General features: G+C 64.6%; 1 protein-coding gene across 18 annotated transcripts in view; it reads left to right on the top strand.

Annotated features, from left to right (window-relative positions):
• The window catches only part of CAMK2B (calcium/calmodulin dependent protein kinase II beta), a 114,705-nt gene that overhangs the window by 40,067 nt on the left and 54,306 nt on the right, over nt 1-20,332 (top strand). For 17 of the 18 annotated variants that reach the window (XM_074981524.1, XM_074981522.1, XM_074981523.1 and 14 more), the window contains exons 3-5: nt 4,010-4,069; nt 6,980-7,034; nt 9,573-9,638. In XM_074981524.1, coding sequence (XP_074837625.1) covers nt 4,010-4,069; nt 6,980-7,034; nt 9,573-9,638 — 181 coding nt within the window. Of the gene's footprint in view, nt 1-4,009; nt 4,070-6,979; nt 7,035-9,572; nt 9,639-13,108; nt 13,182-20,332 lie in introns of those variants that run through there. The other variant, XM_074981531.1, reaches the window with a different exon arrangement.

The following is a 20,332-nucleotide window of genomic DNA, read 5'->3' as shown; positions in this document are numbered from 1 at the left end:
TTTCAGCATCACTATCACTGTCCTGGTTAGGTGGTCGGTAATATATTCCTAATGCCATATTCATATTAGAGGAATGAATTGTTATCCATAATGATTCTATGGAACATTTTGATTCCTTTAGGATTTTTACTTCATTTGATTCTATATTATCCTTCACATATAGTACCACTCCGCCACCCGCACGACCTGTTCTGTCTTTCCGATATAATTTATATCCCGGTATGATAGTGTCCCACTGATTGTCCTCATTCCACCATGTTTCTGAGATGCCTATTATGTCAACTTCCTCCTTTGATATGAGGTACTCCAGTTCACCCATCTTATTAGACAGACTCCTAGCATTAGTGTAAAAGCATGTTAGAAAACTACCACTATTTATATGTCCGCCTTTCACAGACGTGGTGGATTTTTTTATGCACGATTGTTTCACATCTGATCTTGCCCATATATTATTTCCCACGTTCCCTATCTGACTAACTTCTAGGGAATCCCTGTCTATGGAGCCTCGTGTAAGAGAAGTCTCCGTCCGATCCAGGTGCTCCCCTAAAGGCGGTCTAAAGGCGGTCTAGCCCCGTGTCCCGTCTCTGAGAGTGGCAGTCCAGGCTGAACCTCTCTGGTCTAGCAACATCCGCAGCCCGGAGGGATTTTAGTTCACCGGACGACCACTTAGCCTGGGTGTGGCCAAGTTTCCTGTGGTTGGTTGTTTCCAGCCACCAGTCCTGGCTCTCAGCGTTCTGGGCTGTTCTTTAGCCATCATTCACCCCAGATGTCTTCTTCGAGCCCAGTCAGCAGGGGAAGTTGGTCACGTTGCTGGAGAATATTGACCTCCTGTGGTCTGGCAAAGTCTCTCTTTTGGCACCGGTGAGGTCCCGAGGGTGCCGGACAAGGGAGGTCCAACCTGCAGCAGCTGCTGGGGAGGAAGGTGCAAGAACCTCACGATAACAGCGGTGGGTTAACCCCATCCCTATGGTCGGTTCCCTCCTGACCCCAAGTAGAGTAGTTTAAGCCCTGAAGCCGGCGCATTAATGCCCCCAGGAAGGCCTGGTTGTTACCGTTAAGGATCTAATCTTAGAATCTTTGCCCCTGTGATGTCTTAGGGCAGCGAGCCCTGGTCCCCTCTTGTGGGAGAAAGCGTTTCCTTGCTGCAGTTTAGAGGTCGTCACTGAGCATCCTTTGGCCCTGCGACGGGGGGAACAGAAGCGCTCGACCTCCCTTCTCTAGCCCAGGCGTTACTTCGGATGAGACTTCTGCTCTGGCCCCTCTGATTTGCCTCTGGTCTTTCCAAACTCTCTCCAAAGGGGCGTTTCCAGCCCTCGATCCTTCTCATTGCTCTTCTCTGAAGCCTGCCGTGATCTGGCCACATCCTTTCGTCGGCCCTGCACACGGGATCCGGACAGAGGCTGCCCCACTGATTTCTAGCCCCCCACCCCGGTGACTGATGGCATCTGCATTGAATGGAAGGGGCTGTGGGGAGGGGGCTGGGATTCCCCGGCATCCCCCCTGCGCCGCCTTCCCTTGTCAGCCAGGTGCGTTGCTGCCAGCCAGCCGAGTTCCCACGGAGGCCGGGGGCAGGGGATCCCATTGCAAGCCCTGCTCCTACCCTCGTGTTAGTCCTTCTCCACAAGGCAGCTTTCCCAGCCCACGCCTTGTTCCTGCGCTTCTGGGCTGGCCCCTTTCCAGTTTCGTGGCCTCCTTTCGGGAGCGTGGCGCTGGAGACAACCTGCCAGCAACGGCCTGACAGCGCCATGCACGTGGTAATCCTCCGCCAAGGCGACAGTCCCCTGTTCATACTGCTGACGAGCACAGCCAGCCCTTAGCAACCGTGTGGCCCTGGCAGCTCCCGTTTGACTTGGCTGCACCCACCCCTGAGACCTGGGCAGTCGCTGCGATCTCGGATACAGAGCAGGACTCGCTGGCTCCATTCCTTGCTGGGCAGCCCTGCATTGCAACCTGTGTCGGGCTAGTCCGGCTTTCTGAGCTCAGGACCACGGGCCTCCCCGCTTGTGGTTTGCTCCCCCGCTTTTTTCATGTCACCTGTTACGTGGACCAGCTGTGAGGGGGGTATGTTGCTTCAGCTCACTGGTTAGTTTGACCCTGTGACGAAGCGTGAGGATTTTGTTCCCCTGGTTAGGTAGCTGTGTTTCCTGTTGTGCTGCAGTGACACTGGGTGGTGCCTCAGTTTCCCCGGGCACAGCACCGGCGCAGGGCGGGGAGGGGAGTTTGGGTGTGAGGACGTCTCACACGCAGACAATGGGGCTCCAGGCTCTTGGTAACCCAGGCAGCCAGGTGACCCCTTTCTTCCCCAGGACACAGGCCAAAGGCGGGAGGAGGGGCCTGGCGGGTTGAACTGGAACTGGGCTGGGGGGGCAGTCTGGTCTGGCTGGAGAGAGGGGAAGGGGGCCAGGGCCCGGCTTGGGGACCCCTCTGGGCCCCTCTCCCCAAGGCAGACAGTGCTAGCGGCTTCGTCCCTGTGCTAAGTCTATTCTGCGCTGTGTCCCTGTGACCTGAGAACCTCCTGTTCCCCGGCTGGGTGAGAGTCACGGCTGCCTGCGGCTGGGGCAGGGCCGGGGACCCCCACACTCCATAACAGGCCCGTCTAGGAGCACCGCCCGGGACTGGAGATGCCCAGTTAACGGCACGGTTGGAGATCTGCCAGTTAGCCGGCATGTGCTCTGCCGGGTTGAATTGATTCCCTGGGGTTTTAAATCGGAAGGCCCTGCAGCCTTAGGTGCAAGGAGCCGGTCAGCCCTCAAGGGCCTGGTGGCCATGGTGTGCGTGAGCCGACCCTGGCCTGTGCCCCGGAGGGACGCGGTCAGCCCGGTGCCTTTGCCTTTCTGCTGGGTCCAGGCCCGGGGAAGGCGCCGAGGCGGGGAGCAGGCTGCTGGGGTTCAGTTAAGCAGCCCAGCCCTGGCCCGGGCAGCTTGCGGCTTCCCGCCCACCAGAGCCGGCCTGGGGGTGCGGCTGGGGGGCAGACGTGCCGGAGGCCTGAGCGGGCGTGTGGGAGGGGGCGGAGAGGAGAGGTGACTGGGGCTCTAGGGAGATCACCGGGGCTCCAGGCACCAGCTGAGAAGATGTCTGCCTGGAAACGGAGGCAACTGCTGGAGGGGGTGCGAGTGTGTGTGCGTGCGTGTGGAGTACATGTGTGTGTGCAGGTGCATGTGTGTGTGGTGTGGTGTACGTGCATGTGGACGTGCGCGTGTGTGGTGTGGTGTAGGGGTGAGAGTGCGGGTGCAGTGTGGTGTGTGTGCATGCACGTGTGGTGTGGTGTGTGCAGGGGTGCGTACCTGCGTGCGGCATACTGTGTGTGTGCGCAGCGGGGTGCGTGCATAGGTATGGGCGGGCGTACGTGTGCGTGCGTGCGGCGTGCTGGGTGTGTAGGTACATGTGCGTGTGGCATGGTGTGGGTGTGCAAGTACACGTGTGTACGCATGTGCGTGTGCAGCATGGTGGGTGTGCAGGTACACATGTGTGGCGTGGTGGGGGTGTGCAGGTACACGCGTGCGGCGTGGTGGGTGTGCAGGTGCATGCATGTGTACGTGTGCATATGTGTGCACGTACGGCGTGGTGGGTGGGTGTGCACACGCAACGTGCACCTTGGCACGCCTTGCCCAAGGCCCCGCGCTTGCCGGGCCAGGTAGCATCACTCCCTGGGCCGGGGAGAGGAGCGCCCTGTTCCCTGGCCCAAGCGGGGCGGGAGCTCAGACTCGTGGGCTGCGGAGAGCTCGCGGCTTGTGCTGCCCGTCCCTCTGGGCCGGCTCGCTCGCCTGCTCCCAGGGGTGTTCCCCGCTGGCCCAGGTCTCCCTCCCAGCCCCTGTGGGGCAGAGCCCGACGTGTGCTCCCCGGAGGAGGAGGAGGAGGAGTGGGGGACGGATGGAGCTTGGCTCCCTTCTCCCACTCTCCTGCCCTGGGGCCTGAATCCCTTCCCAGCCCAGCCCAGCGCTCCGGGGCTCCCGAGCAGGTGGCGTCAGGCGAGACCCTTCACAAGGCTCTTTCTCTGCTCTGCCGCCAGACCATCAGAAGTTGGAGCGCGAAGCCCGGATTTGCCGTCTCCTGAAGCATTCCAACATTGGTGAGTGCTGGCCGGGGGGCGGCTGCCACAGGGAGGGGATGGGGGGTGCCTGTCACGGAGAGGGGGGTCCCTGCTGCTGGGGTGGGGTGGGGAGTGGCCTGCCCTGCCGTGAGGCGGCTCAGAGGAGGGCAGGAGGATGGCTGCACCTCCCCGCGATTGTGGGGGACCCAAAACCACCTGAATTTGGCCCAGGTTTGCTCAGAGTGCTGGCTCCTGGGAAGCACATGCTCCGGAGCCTTCTCTGTTCACCCGACAGGCATCACCCGGCTCGAGCCAGAGGGGTGGAAGTAGCTGGATACGTCCTTGGGCAGCTGCTGGGGGCTCCCATGCTCAGAATGCCCCCTCAGGGCATGGTGCTGGCTGCCAGAGGCCAGGCTCTGAACCCTGCCACCCCTATCGCCTGCCTCTGCTGTTCTATCTCCTGGCACGCGGGGCAGAGGGAGGGCGCCTGGCTCCGGCCTGGCGTTAGGGCTTTGGCAGAGATGGGGTGGCATTGGCTTTCTGCCCCGAGCATGGTGCCCCGGCGCAGGCGGCTGCGGGGGCCTGGTGGCTGGTGCCCATGGAGATTGGCTGCAGCCGGGGGCACAGCTGATGGCCAAGCTAACCCACCAAGCCAACACCTGCCCTCGGCTGTGACTGGCAAGCGGGTGAATCGAGCTGGTGGTTTGCTCAGCAGAGGCCCAGGTCTTTCCCCTGAAGCAAATGACCCGTTAAGTCCCCCCCAGCCCCAGCCCCAGCCCCAGCCCCAGGGTTCTCTGGTTGTGCAGCTGCTTTGCCTCAGGTTTCATCCTTTTTTCAGTCTTCCTCCCCCTTTGAAGTGCATCTGTTGCTAGGGAAACAGCATCATCCCAACCACCTTCGGGGTGCAGGTGGCCCCGGTGCAGGGATGGAGTCTGCAAGGGATCCGGAGAGCCTGGGGTGCAGGGCCTGGGGCGAGCGCGTGTGGGGTGGAGAGAGCAGGAGGCGAGACCCAGCTCAGCTGCAGGGCTGCACACGGGGGCGTCCTGGGAGCACCCAGCCTGGCCTTTGCAGGGATCATGATGCTACAAAATTCCGCCCCCCGCGAGCCCAAATCGGGTGAGCAGCCGACCCTGCGGCCCCCGGCCAGACCCCCGGGAGAGAGCTCTCTGCAAGAACTCAGGGCCCTGCCCGGCTCCGACCTGAGTGAGCTGCACCGCGAACGCCCTCAGGATACACCAGCACCCCTGGACAAGGGCAGCCAAGCACAGCGTCCCTGGCCCCCTCATCCCCTGCCTGTAGTGACTTGCAGCCGGCCCAGTGGGCGGTGGCTGGTGGCCGCCCTTTGCTCTGGAAAGCAAGGGTATTGCCTCCGGTGCGTTTAGCACCCAGCCTCCCGCTCGCCCTTGTGTTTCTGGCAGCGGGGCCGGCTGTGGATACAGACCTGCCCTTCCCACCAGAGAGCTGGTCTGATCCTCCACAGGACCGTGGCCTGGACGCCATTCTTGTACCTAGCCTTCTGGTGCCGCCCAGTCTGGCCTTGGCCACCTTGCGATGAGAAACAGCCCTGCAGCTGGGCATGGTGCACGCAAGGGAACAGGCCCTGGCTGGAGCCCCCTTTCCGTCCCTCCCACGTTCCCAGCCGCATCTCGCCCCGGGCGGGTCGGAGGGGCTGGCCTGGGGGGTTCCGGTTTCCGCACGGAGGGTCAGCCTGTGCTTTAGTGGGGAGACACAGAGAAACTCTGCCTTGGCGGTGATGGGGGCGCCGGTCCCTTGCACCTTCACACAGCCCTGGAGAGGTGCTGGAGCTCCCTGGGATACCCTGTTCTGATTCTTTCCCAGCCCTGCTCCTGTGCTCACCGTCCGCCCCCAGCTTGTCCTGCTCTGGTGCGCAGACAGAGGCACTCTCAGAGGGGTGCCCGCCTCTCTGATCCCCACCGGCCATGCAGCACCAGCTGGCACCTCCTCTCTGGGAGGCCTGGCTACCTGACACCCTCCGGCCTCGGGGCGAGCCCAGCCAGGTGGCCCTGTGGAACCAGGAGGAAGCTGGGTCTGGTGAGGCTTCTGCCCAGGGGATGGCTCTGTTGGTCGTGCCCATGGAGCCTGGGAAGGACGTTGCTCCACCAGAGCCTGGATGCGCTAAGCTTTTGGGCACGTGGAGAAGCCCATCCCTGGGTTGGGCCGGGCTGGGCTGGTACGAAGGGCAAGGGAGTCCCTGGGCGCAGCCTCCAGCCGCAGGCAGCCGGGACTCTCGCCTGGCCGGGGAACAGGAGGTTCTCAGGTCACAGGGACGCAGCGCAGAACAGACTTAGCACAGGGACCAGAAGCCGCCAGCACCGTCTGTCTTGGGGAGAGGGGCTCAGAGGGGTCCCCAAGCCGGGCCCGGGCCCCCTGCCCCCCTCTCCAGCCAGCCCAGACTGCCCCACTCCCAGCCCAGTTCCAGTTCAACCCGCCAGGCCCCTCCTCCTGCCTTTGGCCTGTGTCCCGGGGAAGAAAGGGGTCACCTGGCTGCCTGGGTTACCAACAGCCTGGAGCCCCATTGTCTGCGTGTGAGACGTCCTCACACCCGAACTCCCCTCCCCGCCCTGCACCGGTGCTGTGCCCAGGGAAACTGAGGCACCACTTGGGATTACTGCAGGACAGTAGGAAACCCTGGCAGCCGAACCAGGGGGATAACCCCCCCTGCACTGCACCACACCACCTCACAGGCCGGGCAGAGCGGGCCTTTGAGCTAAGGTTCCCAGGGAGCTTTAAGCGCAGGGGCTGGTGCCCTGGCTGCCAAAGCCGCAAGTCCAAGGGCACTGTGGCAGGAGCCCAGGCCTGGCTTTCGGTGCCTGGCACCAGAGGAGACGCCGGGTGGCGCCGCGAGCCTGGGAACCTCTCTGGCGGGAGGGGTCGTCTCACAAATGACGCCCCGGGACCTCTGACGCCTCCCTTGTGCTCCCTTTGCAGTTCGTCTCCACGACAGCATCTCCGAGGAGGGCTTCCACTACCTCGTCTTCGATCTGTGAGTTGCCGGGCGGCGCTCCGGGTGCGCCTCGTGGAGGCTGCGAGGCCGGGGGGCGGCTCGCTGGCGGGAAGGGGGAGTTCGGTGCGGCCAGGGCTGGCTGTGCTTTCCCAGGGCTTGCGTTCGGTTCTGGCAGCGGCGGGAGGGAGGTGGAGGGGCGGCTGCGGCCTGCGGGGGCTTGGGGGCGTTTGCTGCCACAAGGGGGAATAAGAGTCCCCTCTGGGTCCCCGTGGGGGCTGCCTGTCCTCCAGGGCTAGGCAGGGGAGTTACTGTCTCCTCTTCCCCACGCACTGCCCCACCTGGGGCTCCAGCAGCATCAATCAGAGCAGTATCGGTCAGCTGGAGAAGCAGGGATCTGTCTCCCATGCCGGCCCGGTGGTGGGGTCGGCCTCCCTGCAGGATCAGAAGGCGGCTCAGGCAGGGAGACAGCCTGGCATGTGCCGCCTGAGCTGGGCCGCCAGCTGGCAGGATGCGCTGTCCCATCGGTGAACAATGCACGGCGGGTAGGGTGGGGTTGGCCAGGCAGGACCAGGAGTCGCTTATGGTTGATGTGTATGAGCTGGACCCCGGCAGGCTGTGCAGGGCTGGGAGCGCCTGGCAGGGGACCATGCTTGCATGGCCGCAGGGACCGCAGGCGCCGGTCAGGATCGGGCCCAGCCGTCTCTAGCCGGCCTCGGAGCTGGCGGGCGGAATGGCTGGGGGTTGCTCCCTACAAGGTCGGGAGAACGGGGCTGCTCTTCTCTGAGGGGCCCGGGAGAGGCTTCGAACGTAGGGAAGAGCTCGGCTGGCCCGGCTCCGAACGGGCGCCTGGCAGAAGACAGAACACAGAGGGGTGTGCCCCGCGGAGCTCTGCCACAGCCCCAGCACACCGACGCACCCTGGGCGGCTCCCAGGCACAGCTCCTTAGGGTAGCAGCGGGGCGCGGGGCGGCTCAGCGCCGCGATGGGGAGGAGTCCCTTGGCACGAGGCTGGAAAAGCTGGGGCTCCCTCCTGTCCTTGCGGCCCGTTCCCCAGCAGCCCGGAGCAGCGGGACATCGCCGGCGCGGCGTGAGCCGCAGGCCTGTCCGACCGCCCGAGCCCCGCTTTCCCGGAGGCCGGCGGTGCAGCCAGGGCACTGGGTGAGGCAGGTGGCCGGCCCGGCTCTGGCCCTGTGTCTCCGGAGAGCCCCGGCGGGGTGTGCCAGGATGGTGGGGCCCATCTGCCAGAGGCGGAGACCCACGCGGCTGCCTCCTTCCCGATATAGCTGCAGTGAGCTCATCGCTCTGTCCCTCTGACAGCTCCGGAGAGGCAGTGGGTTATATTTAGCTCTCCTTCGACTCACGGCAGCTCCCCGGTCCCTTTGCAGGAGCCGCGCAGACCTTGGCCTGTGCCCAGCCTGCAGCAGGCGGGGAACCAAAGACGGTGCCCTAGGCCAGCCCGCGCCGGGGCCTCAGCTCCCTGTCCCCTGCTGCCCTCCTGCCGTAGGGCTGGGACCTGACTTCTTTGCTCCCCACCAGGAGAAGGGAGCTGGGGGCAGGGCTGGCGAGCGCTCGCCCAGAGCGACGGAGATGGGGGACTGTGTTCCCCGCTTACTGTGCCTTTGGCTAATATCCAGCCCGCACCACGGCGCAGCCCAGCAGGGCATACGGCTCCCATCTCCCCCCAGCACTGGCCAGACCTGGCATACGCAGGAGCTATCTGCCCCTCTCCCCACAGCGCCCCCTGCGGCGAGAGGCTGGGGCTGCCCGGCCCGTTGCTGTCCCCGTGAGGCCAGGGGAAATCCTGCCCCACGGGAGAGGCGGAGACTCCCCAGCGGGTGTCTGGGGACAGACAAATGGGGGTGGAGGTGGCCGAGAAGCATGGCGCTGTTTCCCGTCCTGCCACGTGGGAGCTGGGCCCAGCGAGGGGCCGGGGAAGCAGGCTGAAGGCTGCCGCGGCAGATGGGAAATGCAGGGCTTGGGCATCAGAAAGCAGCAACGAGGCAACAGGGAGAGTCTAGCTTCCCTTGAAGGGAGGGTGTCCTGGCACCGGGACCTCGGCCAGCCGGAGGGGACGTGTGCCGGGGGCCCTGTAAATTATTCCACCCACGGGCAGAATAAATTTTGTTCTGTGAAGCAAGGCGTGTGCGGATGTGCACCGCCCACAGATGCCCAGGCTGTGACCGGGGAGATGCCACTGGTGGTCCAGGCCGCAGGACTGGACTGGGGGACCCGGTGAGTGTTTCTGCCCACGCCGCAGTGCACAGAACAAAACTTATTCCCCCGGCGGATGTTCAAAATTAGCAGGCGCGTTGTCTCGCATCCCCAGCTTGCTCTGGCTCCCCGCTCTCGGGGCCTGCCCGGTCAGTGGCAGCGGTGGGGCGTGTGGCCACTGGAGACTGGCTGCCGGGTTGAACACCCGGGCTCCGGGCTCGTGCGCTCTGTGCTGGGGCAGGGACGTGCTCCCTGGAGAAGCAGAGGGCACAGCTCAGCTGCGCCTGGGGCCTGGCTGCCAGCTGGGGCCGGAGCTGCTGGCCTTCTCCAGGGCCAGGCAGGTGACCTCTGCCGCTCTGCCTTTCAGGGTCACCGGTGGGGAACTCTTTGAAGACATTGTGGCAAGAGAATATTACAGCGAAGCCGATGCCAGGTGAGCGGCAGATCCCTGCCCCGCTCCCCTCCGCCCTCCTTGCCTGCCCCCTCCTGCTTTTTCTCTTCCCTGACCCCATGCTGGCTGTACCCGTCACCATTAACCCATCCATGTGGGGCAGAACTTGGGGGGGGACCCCAGAGTGATCGCTGGGCGACAGCCGAAGGCTTAAACCTTGGCCCCTCTTGTGCCCTGTCCTGCTGGCACCCCCGGCCCTGTGTGCCGCGGCTGGCCTGGCCTGCCCTGGGCTCTCTAGGGACGGCTCAGCAGAGTGGCAGAAACTCTTCCTGTGGGGCGCAGCCTCTGCCCCCCAGAGAGGGACCCACTGGCTTCGTGCTTCCCCCCAGGGTCGTTAGTCTGGGCTTAGCCGAGTCCCTCAGGGAGCATCACAAAGCCGCGTCTGGCGGGGCACCGTTGCTGGCCAGGGCTGCTCTAGGACAGGGCAGCGCCGGGCGGGTAGCCTGGAGGGAAGGGCGCTCGAGGGGCCGAGGTGGAGCTGTGGGGCCAGGTTGAGTCGCCCTACGGCAGCAGGGGGTCTGCCCCAGAGGAGGGGACGGAGGCTCAGCCTGGCTGCTGGGCCCGGGCACCGGGGAGCGTCCGTAGCCCCCCACATGGGGCTTGTCTCAGCAGGAGCAGCGAGCAGGGGACGGGGGCCAAGCTGCAGGGCCAGGCGGTGTCTGAGGCAGCCGGCCAGGCGTGGGGAACAGGGCATCGCTGCCAGGCCGCCCGGTGACTGGGCTTCCGTGGGCCTGGCCTTTGCTGTGCGCCGATGTCTCCCTCTCGGCTGCCCGGCGTCTGCCCGTCTCGTCAGCCCCCTCGCCAAGGGCCCGGGGGCGCTGGCCCGTGCCCGAGGGCAGCGGTGGGCTGTGCTCCAGACAGCTAGGGCGGCCCGGGCTCCTGACCCCTCCTCGGGCGGCTTCATGGGTGTCCCAGGGCATCCTTGGCACCCCAGTCGTTCCCCTGGTGCGGTGCCAGGACTCTGGGGCTGCGTGTGGGGCAGCCTAGAATGGCGGGGCAGTGGTAGAGCTGGGACCCCAGCACTGGAAGAACAGGAGCCGTGGGTCAGGACTGGGCAGTAGCCGCAGAGCTGGGGGGCGGGCGGCTGTGGGTCAGGACTGGGCAGTAGCCGCAAAGCTGGGGGGCGGGCGGCTGTGGGTCAGGACTGGGAAGTAGCCGCAGAGCTGGGGGGCGGGCGGCTGTGGGTCAGGACTGGGCAGTAGCCGCAGAGCTGGGGGGCGGGCGGCTGTGGGTCAGGACTGGGCAGGAGCTGCAGAGCTGGGGGGCAAGCGGCTGTGGGTCAGGACTGGGCAGTAGCCGCAGAGCTGGGGGGCGGGCGGCTGTGGGTCAGGACTGGGAAGTAGCCGCAGAGCTGGGGGGCAGGCGGCTGTGGGTCAGGACTGGGGGGTAGCCGCAGAGCTGGGGGGCAGGCGGCTGTGGGTCAGGACTGGGCAGTAGCCGCAGAGCTGGGGGGCGGGCGGCTGTGGGTCAGGACTGGGGGGTAGCCGCAGAGCTGGGGGGCAGGCGGCTGTGGGTCAGGACTGGGCAGTAGCCGCAGAGCTGGGGGGCAGGCGGCTGTGGGTCAGGACTGGGAGGTAGCCGCAGAGCTGGGGGGCGGGCGGCTGTGGGTCAGGACTGGGAGGTAGCCGCAGAGCTGGGGGGCGGGCGGCTGTGGGTCAGGACTGGGCAGTAGCCGAAGAGCTGGGGGGCGGGCGGCTGTGGGTCAGGACTGGGAGGTAGCCACAGAGCTGGGGGGCGGGCGGCTGTGGGTCAGGACTGGGCAGTAGCTGCAGAGCTGGGGGGCGGGCGGCTGTGGGTCAGGACTGGGAGGTAGCCGCAGAGCTGGGGGGCGGGCGGCTGTGGGTCAGGACTGGGCAGTAGCCGCAGAGCTGGGGGGCGGGCGGCTGTGGGTCAGGACTGGGAGGTAGCCGCAGAGCTGGGGGGCGGGCGGCTGTGGGTCAGGACTGGGAGGTAGCCGCAGAGCTGGGGGGGCGGGCGGCTGTGGGTCAGGACTGGGAGGTAGCCGCAGAGCTGGGGGGGCGGGCGGCTGTGGGTCAGGACTGGGAGGTAGCCGCAGAGCTGGGGGGCAGGCGGCTGTGGGTCAGGACTGGCTGCAGCAGGGGGCTGTGGGGCAAATCGAGGGGCAGCCATAGGGCCGGGCGTGGCGAGAGCCCGGGGCTGGGCTGGTGCCGATGGCTGGGCTGCCTGCCTACTTCTCCTTCCCTGGACTGTCGGCGGTGGGAGCCCCCTGCCTGGGCGCCGAGGGGCTGTGGGGGGCAGCCCTCTGGGTTGGATCTCTGCTGTGGTGCTGGCTGACAGCCGGGGGGGGGGGTCACCTCCACCCACGAGTCCGTGCTGCCTCAGAAGGCTCCCCAGCGCCCCGGGTGCCCCCCGGCTGCAGAGCCCAGCGTGGGGAGCAGGCTCAGGGTGTGTCTGTGACCTGGCCGGGTGGTGGGAGCTGCCCCCAGCTCTGCAGTCAGCCCCTGCCCCCTAGAGAGCTTCCACGCCCACGCGGGTCCCCCCCAGGGCATCGGCCAGAGCCAGGCCTGCTCGGAGCAGAGAAGGGAGCCCAGCTCCTTGGCAGCTTGGCCTCGGCCCCCTCTTGCTGCTCCCTGGGGTGCTGCCCGGCCCCTGCAGCGAAGGCTGGACCCATGGGACTCCCCGTGGGTCTGCAGCCGGGGCCTTTCCCGCTACGTGCCGGGGCTCTGCAGGGCAGCGCCTTCCCAGACCTGCGCTCCAGAGAGCACCCCCAATCCCGCCCCTGCGCAGGTGGGTCACAGCCCAGAGGAGGCCCGTGGGGCGCTACGGCAGTGTCCAGGCTCGGATGGTCACAGAGAGCTGCAGGGAGAGCCCCCTCTGCCCCCCGCCAGGGCTGGGGTACCAGCAGAGCAGCCTGGGACCAAAGCTAGCGACAGCAGTCGGGGCAGAGCGGAGCTGGGGGGGAGCAGGGCCGGGCTGGCTGGGGCTGTGGGGCAGGTGCGAAGGGCAGTGGCAGAGGATGCCCAGGCCACGGGTGAGGCCGGGGGGCGCTGACAGAGCTGCTCTTCCCAGTGCCGTACCCCCCCCCAACGGCCTGCCAGGCCCTGCGCCCCGGCCCTGCTCTGCACTTGCGCTGAGCTGGCCTCCCTCCAGCCCTGCTCTGCTCCTGCCGAGGGACGCCCCCTCCGGCCCTGCCCGTGCACCCGGCAGCACGCAGACCCCGGTGCCGTCAACACCCTCCGCCCGCCCTGCGACAGCCCCTGTGGTCTCTGAGCGTTCACATTTGTTTCTCTCCTTCTCCCGTCCCCCCGTCCCCCCCATGTCTGTCCACTGTCACTCCGGCCCCTCCCCTCCAGATGTCCGTCCTGGCACCCGCTGCTCTGGTTCCCTCCTGCCCGCCTCCATCGGGACCCTGCCCGTCTCCTCCCCCCGGCCCCCTCTCCCGCCCCCCTGACCCACTCTCTCTCTCCCTTCCTCCCCGTTTTGTTTTGCAGTCACTGTATCCATCAGGTATTAGCAAGCGTAACTTACACTCACCACTATGCCCTTGTGCAAAGGGACTCGAAGGTCAGTATCTGCCTTTCGCCCCCGCCGGCGGGCAGGGCGCTGGCATTCCTCAGCGCTCCCACGCCCGCCCCCCCCACTCGCAGCTTTGAACCCAGGGTGGGGCGGGCGGGGCCGAGGGGGCAGCCCTCCCACCGCAGGACAGGGCAGGGCAGGGCAGGGCAGGAGGCTGCCGATGGGCGGAAACAGGCGTTGTCCCCCCCCCCCCCCCCGCCCCGCCCCGGCCTGAGCTGAGCTGAGCTGAGCACCGCTGGCCCCCGGAGCCGGGCAGCTCGATTCGATTTGCATTTCACTGTCATCCCCCGCCCCCACCCCCCGCTCGCCCCTCCCCCTCCCCCCTTTGCGTCTCTTGTCTCGTTTGCCGCCCCCCCTCCCCCTGTGCCCGCATGCCGCCAGGTCTGTCTCGGGGGGGCGGGGGGGCGCGGGAGGGCGGGTGCCCGTCAGAGCCACCTGGTGTGTCCTCGGGGCTCTGCTCCCAGCGCGGGCGGGCGGGAGGAGGGGCTGAGAACCTGAACCCAACCCGTTGGGTGGGAGTGGGGGGCTGAGCCTGGGCCCGTGGGGCACACGGGGCTGGGATTCCTTTCCCTTCACAAAGCCCCCCCCTACTCCCCAGGGCATTTCCCAGGTCCCTCCCCCGGCCCCGGCCCCGGCCCCTTCCTCGCCCTGCTGGGCAGGGATCCCACCCCCGTCCCTCAGCCCCTTTCCCCCTTGTGCCTGCAACCCCTCCAGCTCCCTGGGCTGCGTCTGGGACAGCTGCCCCAGCGCCCAGCTGGCCTGGGGGCAAGGCAGCCCCAGAGCAGGGGACAAGGAGGTCATTAGCGCAGCTCAGGGTGGCTCCCCCTGGCTGGGGTGTCCTCTCCCTGCGCAGGGGGGCAGCTCGGGGACAGGTGTCAACTGGATGCTCGGTGAAGTCCTGCCCACATGACTCTAATGTTGCGGGGGGACCAGCTGCAGGGACGGGCTGCCCGAGAGCAGCACACGCCCAGCTCCTGGCTCCACTGTCCTGCTGCCTTCTGCGCTAACCCAATAGCAGCTCAGTGACCTGAATCCTAGAAGGAAGCACCAGGGCTCTGTGCATCCCAAGCCCCTGGGGCGGGGCAGCCTGTCCCTGTAACGGGGGAAGCAGGAGAGCTCTGACCATTGAGCATTACTTCCCTGCAGAACCCTTGAGCACAAGACCAGCCTCCCCCAGCCTGGGGCCAGGGCCATGTGCCCTGTGCAGAGGCGATGGGTGTCACGGCATGTGGGGTTCCCCAGGCCCAGGCCCTGCCCCAGCCGCAGGCAGTCGTGACTCTCGCCGGGCCGGGAAACAGGAGATTGTCAGGTCACAGGGACACGGCACAGAACAGACTTAGCACAGGGACCAGAAGCCGCCAGCACCGTCCGTCTTGGGGAGAGGGGCCCAGAGGGGTCCCCGAGCCGGGCCCTGGGCCCCCTGCCCCCCTCTCCAGCCAGCCCAGACTGCCCCACTCCCAGCCCAGTTCCAGTTCGACCCGCCAGGCCCCTCCTCCCGCCCTTGGCCTGTGTCCCGGGGAAGAAAGGGGTCACCTGGCTGCCTGGGTTACAAAGAGCCTGGAGCCCCATTGTCTGCGTGTGAGACGTCCTCACACCCAAACTCCCCTCCCCGCCCTGCGCCGGTGCTGTGCCTGGGGAAACTGAGGCACCACCCAGTGTTACCGTAGAGCATCAGTAACCACATGCAACCGAACTCGGGGAATAAAATCCTCCCACACCCCAGTGCATCACAGCGGGGCCTGCCCCGCTCTTGCTGAGACCTGAGCGCATGTCTCCTGCATCCCCCCAGCCCTTTCCTCCCACCCCCCGCACACACTCCACAAGGAAAAGTCAGGGAGCTCATCTACCCCCCAGCAGGCGCCTGTCCAGCCAGCCAATCCCCTCCGAGCAGCCGGAGCCATGTAGCAACCACGCCAGAGCCTGGCAACCGGAGCAGCTGCTGCACCAGGAAACCTTCAAAATACTAATGAGCCGGGCCAGAGCTCTCTGCAGCTCACGGGCCGCACCCCGGGGAAGTCAGCTGCCAGCGCGGCGTCCGGCCATGCACTGAAGGCAAAGCCAGTGCTGGGGGCACTCAGGTCTCCCTCCTGGCACAGGGCCCTCCCTGCCAGCAGAGCCCAGGGAAGGGCGCGCCAGTCAACACCCACGTCCCTGGCCATGAGGGTAGCCACTGAGCCCTGCTCTGCAGCGAGCTGGCCTGGTGTGCGTGGCGAGGAGCTGAGCCCCACAGATGTGCTCGTTGCAGCCCTGTCTGGACCCTTGAATTCCCGGAGCTGGCGTGGCAGTTCCCCAGCCCTCGGCACATTTCCCGCCCTTCCCGGGGGTCATTTACTGCCTGCCAGCTGCTTCCGGCGCAGCGTAAAGGGACAGGCAGCCCCCAAGAGAACCCATTCGCCTGCCAAGGCCTCACGCTGCTGGCACCTGTGCATTCACTCCACTCCAAGGCTGACACCTTGCAAAGCAGCTCCCCTTCTCCAAAGGCTGGCCTGATCGCTGGAGGCGCCCAGGGGCTCTACTCCTCTGTCCCCCCCGCAGCAGGGTGACCAGAGCCGGGGCCTGTGCTGAGAGCCCGGGCCGGCCTGTGTCTCTCTGGTGCCATCTCAGAGGGAAGGAGCGGAGGGCATCTCGGCGGGCACATCAGATTCCCCCCGTTGGAGGAATGCACGCCGTAGAGCATCGCAGAACTAGAAGGGACCTCGAGAGGTCATGGAGTCCTTTGCCCTGCCTTCACAGCAGGACCAAGCACCATCTAGACCATCCCTGGCAGACGTTCTTCTAACTGGCTCTTAAATATCTCCAGGGATGGAGGTTCCACAACCTCCCTAGGTAATTTATTCCAGCGTTTAACCACCCTGACAGAAGGGTTTTCCTAATGCCCAACCTGACCCTCCTCGCTGCAATTTAAGCCCATTGCTCCTTGTCCAGTCCTGAGAGGTTAAGCAGAACATTTTTCCTCCCTACTTGTAACACGCTTCTCGGTACCTGAAAGCTAATATCACGTCCCCTGTTCTGCAAAGTAAACAAACCCAGTTCTCTTTAGTGGATCTTAATGGTCTTTCAATGGTCTCATAAGTCAACGTTTAGATCTTCAATCATTCTTGTTGCTCTTCTCTGGACCTTCTCCAGTTTCTCGACATCTTTCTTGAAACGTGGTGCCCAGAACTAGACACAATACGCCAGTTGACCTGGTCGGCACTGAATAGAGCAGAAGAATGACTTCTCCTGGCTTGTTCGCAACGCTTCCACTCAGGCACCCCAGAATCACAGCTGCGGTTTTTGAGACAGCGTCACACTGTTGACTCATATTTAGCTTGTGGTCCACTATGACCCCTCGATCTCCGGCTGCAGTTCTCCTTGCTAGGGAGTTGCTTCCCGGTTGGTATTTTATTTCAGGTCTGAATTGGTCAGCTCCCAGCTCCTGGACAATGTTAGACGCCCCCTTCTGCTGGGCTAGGTTCCTCCTGTCGGTACTGACGCCCTGCACTCATCGCCTGTTCTTCTCTGCGTTAAGCAAAATCAGTTGAGTGTCTCACAGACAGGCAAGTATCAGAGAGGTCACCGTGGCTACGTCTACACGTGAAGCCTACATCGAAATAGCTTGTTTCGATGTAGCAACATCGAAATAGGCTATTTCGATGAATAACGTCTACACGTCCTCCAGGGCTGGCAATGTCGATGTTCAACTTCGACGTTGCGCGGCACCACATCGAAATAGGCGCTGTGAGGGAACGTCTACACGCCAAAGTAGCACACATCGAAATAAGGGTGCCAGGCACAGCTGTAGACAGGGTCACAGGGCGGACTCAACAGCCAGCCGCTCCCTTAAAGGGCCCCTCCCAGACACAGTTGCACTATACAACACAAGATACACAGAGCCTACAACTGGTTGCAGACCCCGTGCCTGCAGCATGGATCCCCAGCTGCCACAGCAGCAGCCAGAAGCCCTGGGCTAAGGGCTGCTGCCCACAGTGACCATAGAGCCCCGCAGGGGCTGGAGAGAGAGCATCTCTCAACCCCCCAGCTGATGGCCGCCATGGAGGACCCGGCAATTTCGATGTTGCGGGACGTGGATCGTCTACACGGTCCCTACTTCGACGTTGAACGTCGAAGTAGGGCGCTATTCCGATCCCCTCATGAGGTTAGCGACTTCGACGTCTCGCCACCTAACGTCGAAGTTAACTTCGAAATAGCGCCCGACGCGTGTAGCCGCGATGGGCACTATTTCGAAGTTAGTGCCGCTACTTCGAAGTAGCGTGCACGTGTAGACACAGCTCGTATTAGTCAGTAGCTTCAAAACCAACAAGCAGTCCTGAGGCACCTTGTGGGCTAAGATATTTTGGAGCGTAAGCTTTCGTCACAGCCAGGCAGGGTTTCTAACCTTCGAATCATTCTCATAGCTCTTCTTTGCCCCTTCTCCAACTGCCCAGTGTCCCGCCTGCATTGTGGGCACCCGAACTGGGCCCAGCATCTGGCCATGCTCTCAGGCCAGTGTGCAACGAGGCAAGCCAGGCCCCTAAGAAGGGCCGGGGCAGTGCCAGGGCGCTCGTCTCCTTTAAGAGGACAGGGCCCTCCCTGCAAGGGCAGCCTGCCATGCCCTGGGATTGCCAGCACTGGACCCAGGGTCCCAGCAACAGTCACACCCAGGCCAGACACAGAAGTACCATCACCTCCCTGCTCCTACTTGAGATCCCCTTTGTTTGTGCAGCCTGGGATTGCGTTGCCTCCTTTGGCCACAGCATCATTCTGGGAGCTCAGGTTCTGCTCGGTACCCCCCACTCCCCCCAAAATCTTTTTGCAGAGTCATTGCTTCCCAGGATAGAGCGCCTGTCCCTTCCTTTACCCGTGGGCTTTGTTCCTAGCGGTATGTGAGTCACAGCAAAAGCATCCCCCCCACACCCAATTCAAGCCCCTGACCATCCCTGGAGATGCTCCTCCCCCTCCTTGCCTTGGGTGTCCTTGGGTGGGTGCAGATGGCAGCCCCCTCTGGGTCACCTCTTAACTCGACAGCGTTTCCCCCTCTTTCCCTCTCTGAGTCCCTTCCATTAGGCTCAGGGGTGCAGCTCAGTGTCATTCTGTGTCTTCGCATGGGCCGAGGGCTGCTGTCAGCTTGGTTTGGTAGAGGAAGCGACTTGTTGGCAGGTGACTGTTCCGCCCTTCTCGCCCTCAAGCGATTTTTTTTCCCCAGCGCCCACAGAGGGACAGAGGGGCTCTGCTCTGCGTTCAGAGAGGGTCCCCAGACGAGATTCCCTCTGCGCCCCAAGGGCCTGGCGAGGAACAGTCCTTTCCAGTGCAGTGGGACACCCAGAAAGCTCACTGTGAATTGCTCCTGGAGGAGAACTGGAAGTCCTGGGTGCTCAGCAGAGCTTAGGACAGGTTATGGGCCAGGTGTGAGCATCGCTTTTGGGCTGGAAGGAGCTTGCCAAATGGTCCAAGCTCCCTGACCCACAACCGTGGAAGGACAGAGGCTGCTCTGAGCCAGGCAGTGGAGAAGTTGCTGTTCTCTCCTGCCCACGAGGTCAGATGCCGAGGGGCCAGGCGTGGGGCGGCTGTCGGGAAAAGTTGGCCATCCAGACCCTTGCCCGGGGTAAGGTTGTTCTCGGGGGCCAGACATGGGGGCCACAGGTCAGTGATGCTGATTGGAGAGGGGGAGCTTGGCAGGGTCCCAGGGACCAGAGTGGACACTCAGGCTAATGGTTTGTGCTCCACACCCTCCTCAAGAGCTGGGGCCAGACCTCCCGTGCCTCAGTTTCCTCTCTGTATAGCAGAGGCAGCCTGGCCCTGCAGCTCGACAGGTGCTCAGGGGCTGGCGCTTGGCTGGAAAGGGGCAAGTCCCAATGCGGGATGCTGCCCTGGGCTGGGGGCTGTGCCGGAACAGCCGAGCTCCCTGGGCCTCAGCACAGCCCACCCGAGCCTCTCTGTAGGGCCTCCACAGAACTTGCTGAGCTGAGCCCCAGCTCCTGGGGGAGCACAAGGCCAGAGGTGCAGGCGGTGCGTTACACGCTCCTTCCCCCAGCGCGTGTCCGCACCAGGGCACCCCGGTGGGGCTCCCAGCAGGGGCTCAAGGGGATGCTACACGTCAGGGCAGCATTGGGCCCATCTGCAGAGCTGGGCACCTCACATGTGCCCCTCTGGGCTGGGCAGGGAGCAGGGCCACGCTGGAGCCAGGGTCGCCAGGGCACATGGGGGCGAATCAGGCTGGTGGGAGGGTTAATTGGAGACTCCTAGCAGAGGAGGGTGGGAAGGGACCTCTGGAGACAGCTGGTCCAGCCCCCTGCCCAAAGCAGGAGCAACCCCAACTAGATCATCCCAGCCAGGGCTTGGTCAAGCTGGGATGTAAAAACCTCTAGGGATGGAGCTTCTACCACCTTTCTAGGCAACGCATCCCAGTGCTTCACCACCCTCCGGGGGAAAGAGTTTTTCTTAATATCCAACCTACTCCTGCCCCCTGTAACTTCAGCCCATTGCTCCTTGTTTTGCCGTCTGTCACCACTGAGAACAGCCTCTCTCCATCCTCTTTGGAGCTCCCCATCAGGTAGCTGAAGGCTGCAGTAATGCTGACTGGTTATATGGGCTGGGCTCAGAGCTCCGGGTGTGGGCCAGGACTCCGGACAAGCCCCTGGTCTGAGATACGGTCCTGCTGGACATCAGATGGACCCTGTGGTTGGGCTGTGTGGCCAGGCCTGCTGGGCGGTGGGTGGGAGTGGAGCTCGATGGGGTTGGTTGGCCGGCTGGGTCCAGGCAAGGCAGGGCTGGTGACAGGGCAGATGGGAGACGGCAGAAGTTCCCCAGGGCCGAGGGGTCGGGTGTGTGGTAGCTGCCGTAGAGCGTCGGGGCTGGAAGGGGCGGGTGTTAGTAGCCAGGCCTGGTTGCGGAGCTCCCAGCTGCTGCCTGGCCTCTTTCAGAGGGGCAGGGGTGGGGCCCGTGCGGCTGCAGGGGCAGACAGCAGGATGGTTTTGGGAGGGGCACTTTGCGGGTTCCTGGGATGGGCCCAGAGCAGGGGCAGAGGAGGGGTTGGAGGAGGGTGGATGATGGACCCTCTCCATCACTGCCCGACACTGACACGCTGGTCCTGTGTCTCATTCCCTCCTGGCTGCTGCCCGGTGCTGGCCTGCTCTTCGAGATGCTCCCCCGTGGCTGGG

Source organism: Carettochelys insculpta, chromosome 31 (genome assembly GCF_033958435.1).
Source record: "Carettochelys insculpta isolate YL-2023 chromosome 31, ASM3395843v1, whole genome shotgun sequence".
In the NCBI taxonomy this organism is placed as follows: domain Eukaryota; kingdom Metazoa; phylum Chordata; order Testudines; family Carettochelyidae; genus Carettochelys; species Carettochelys insculpta.
This window is presented reverse-complemented; position numbering and strand designations above follow the sequence as displayed.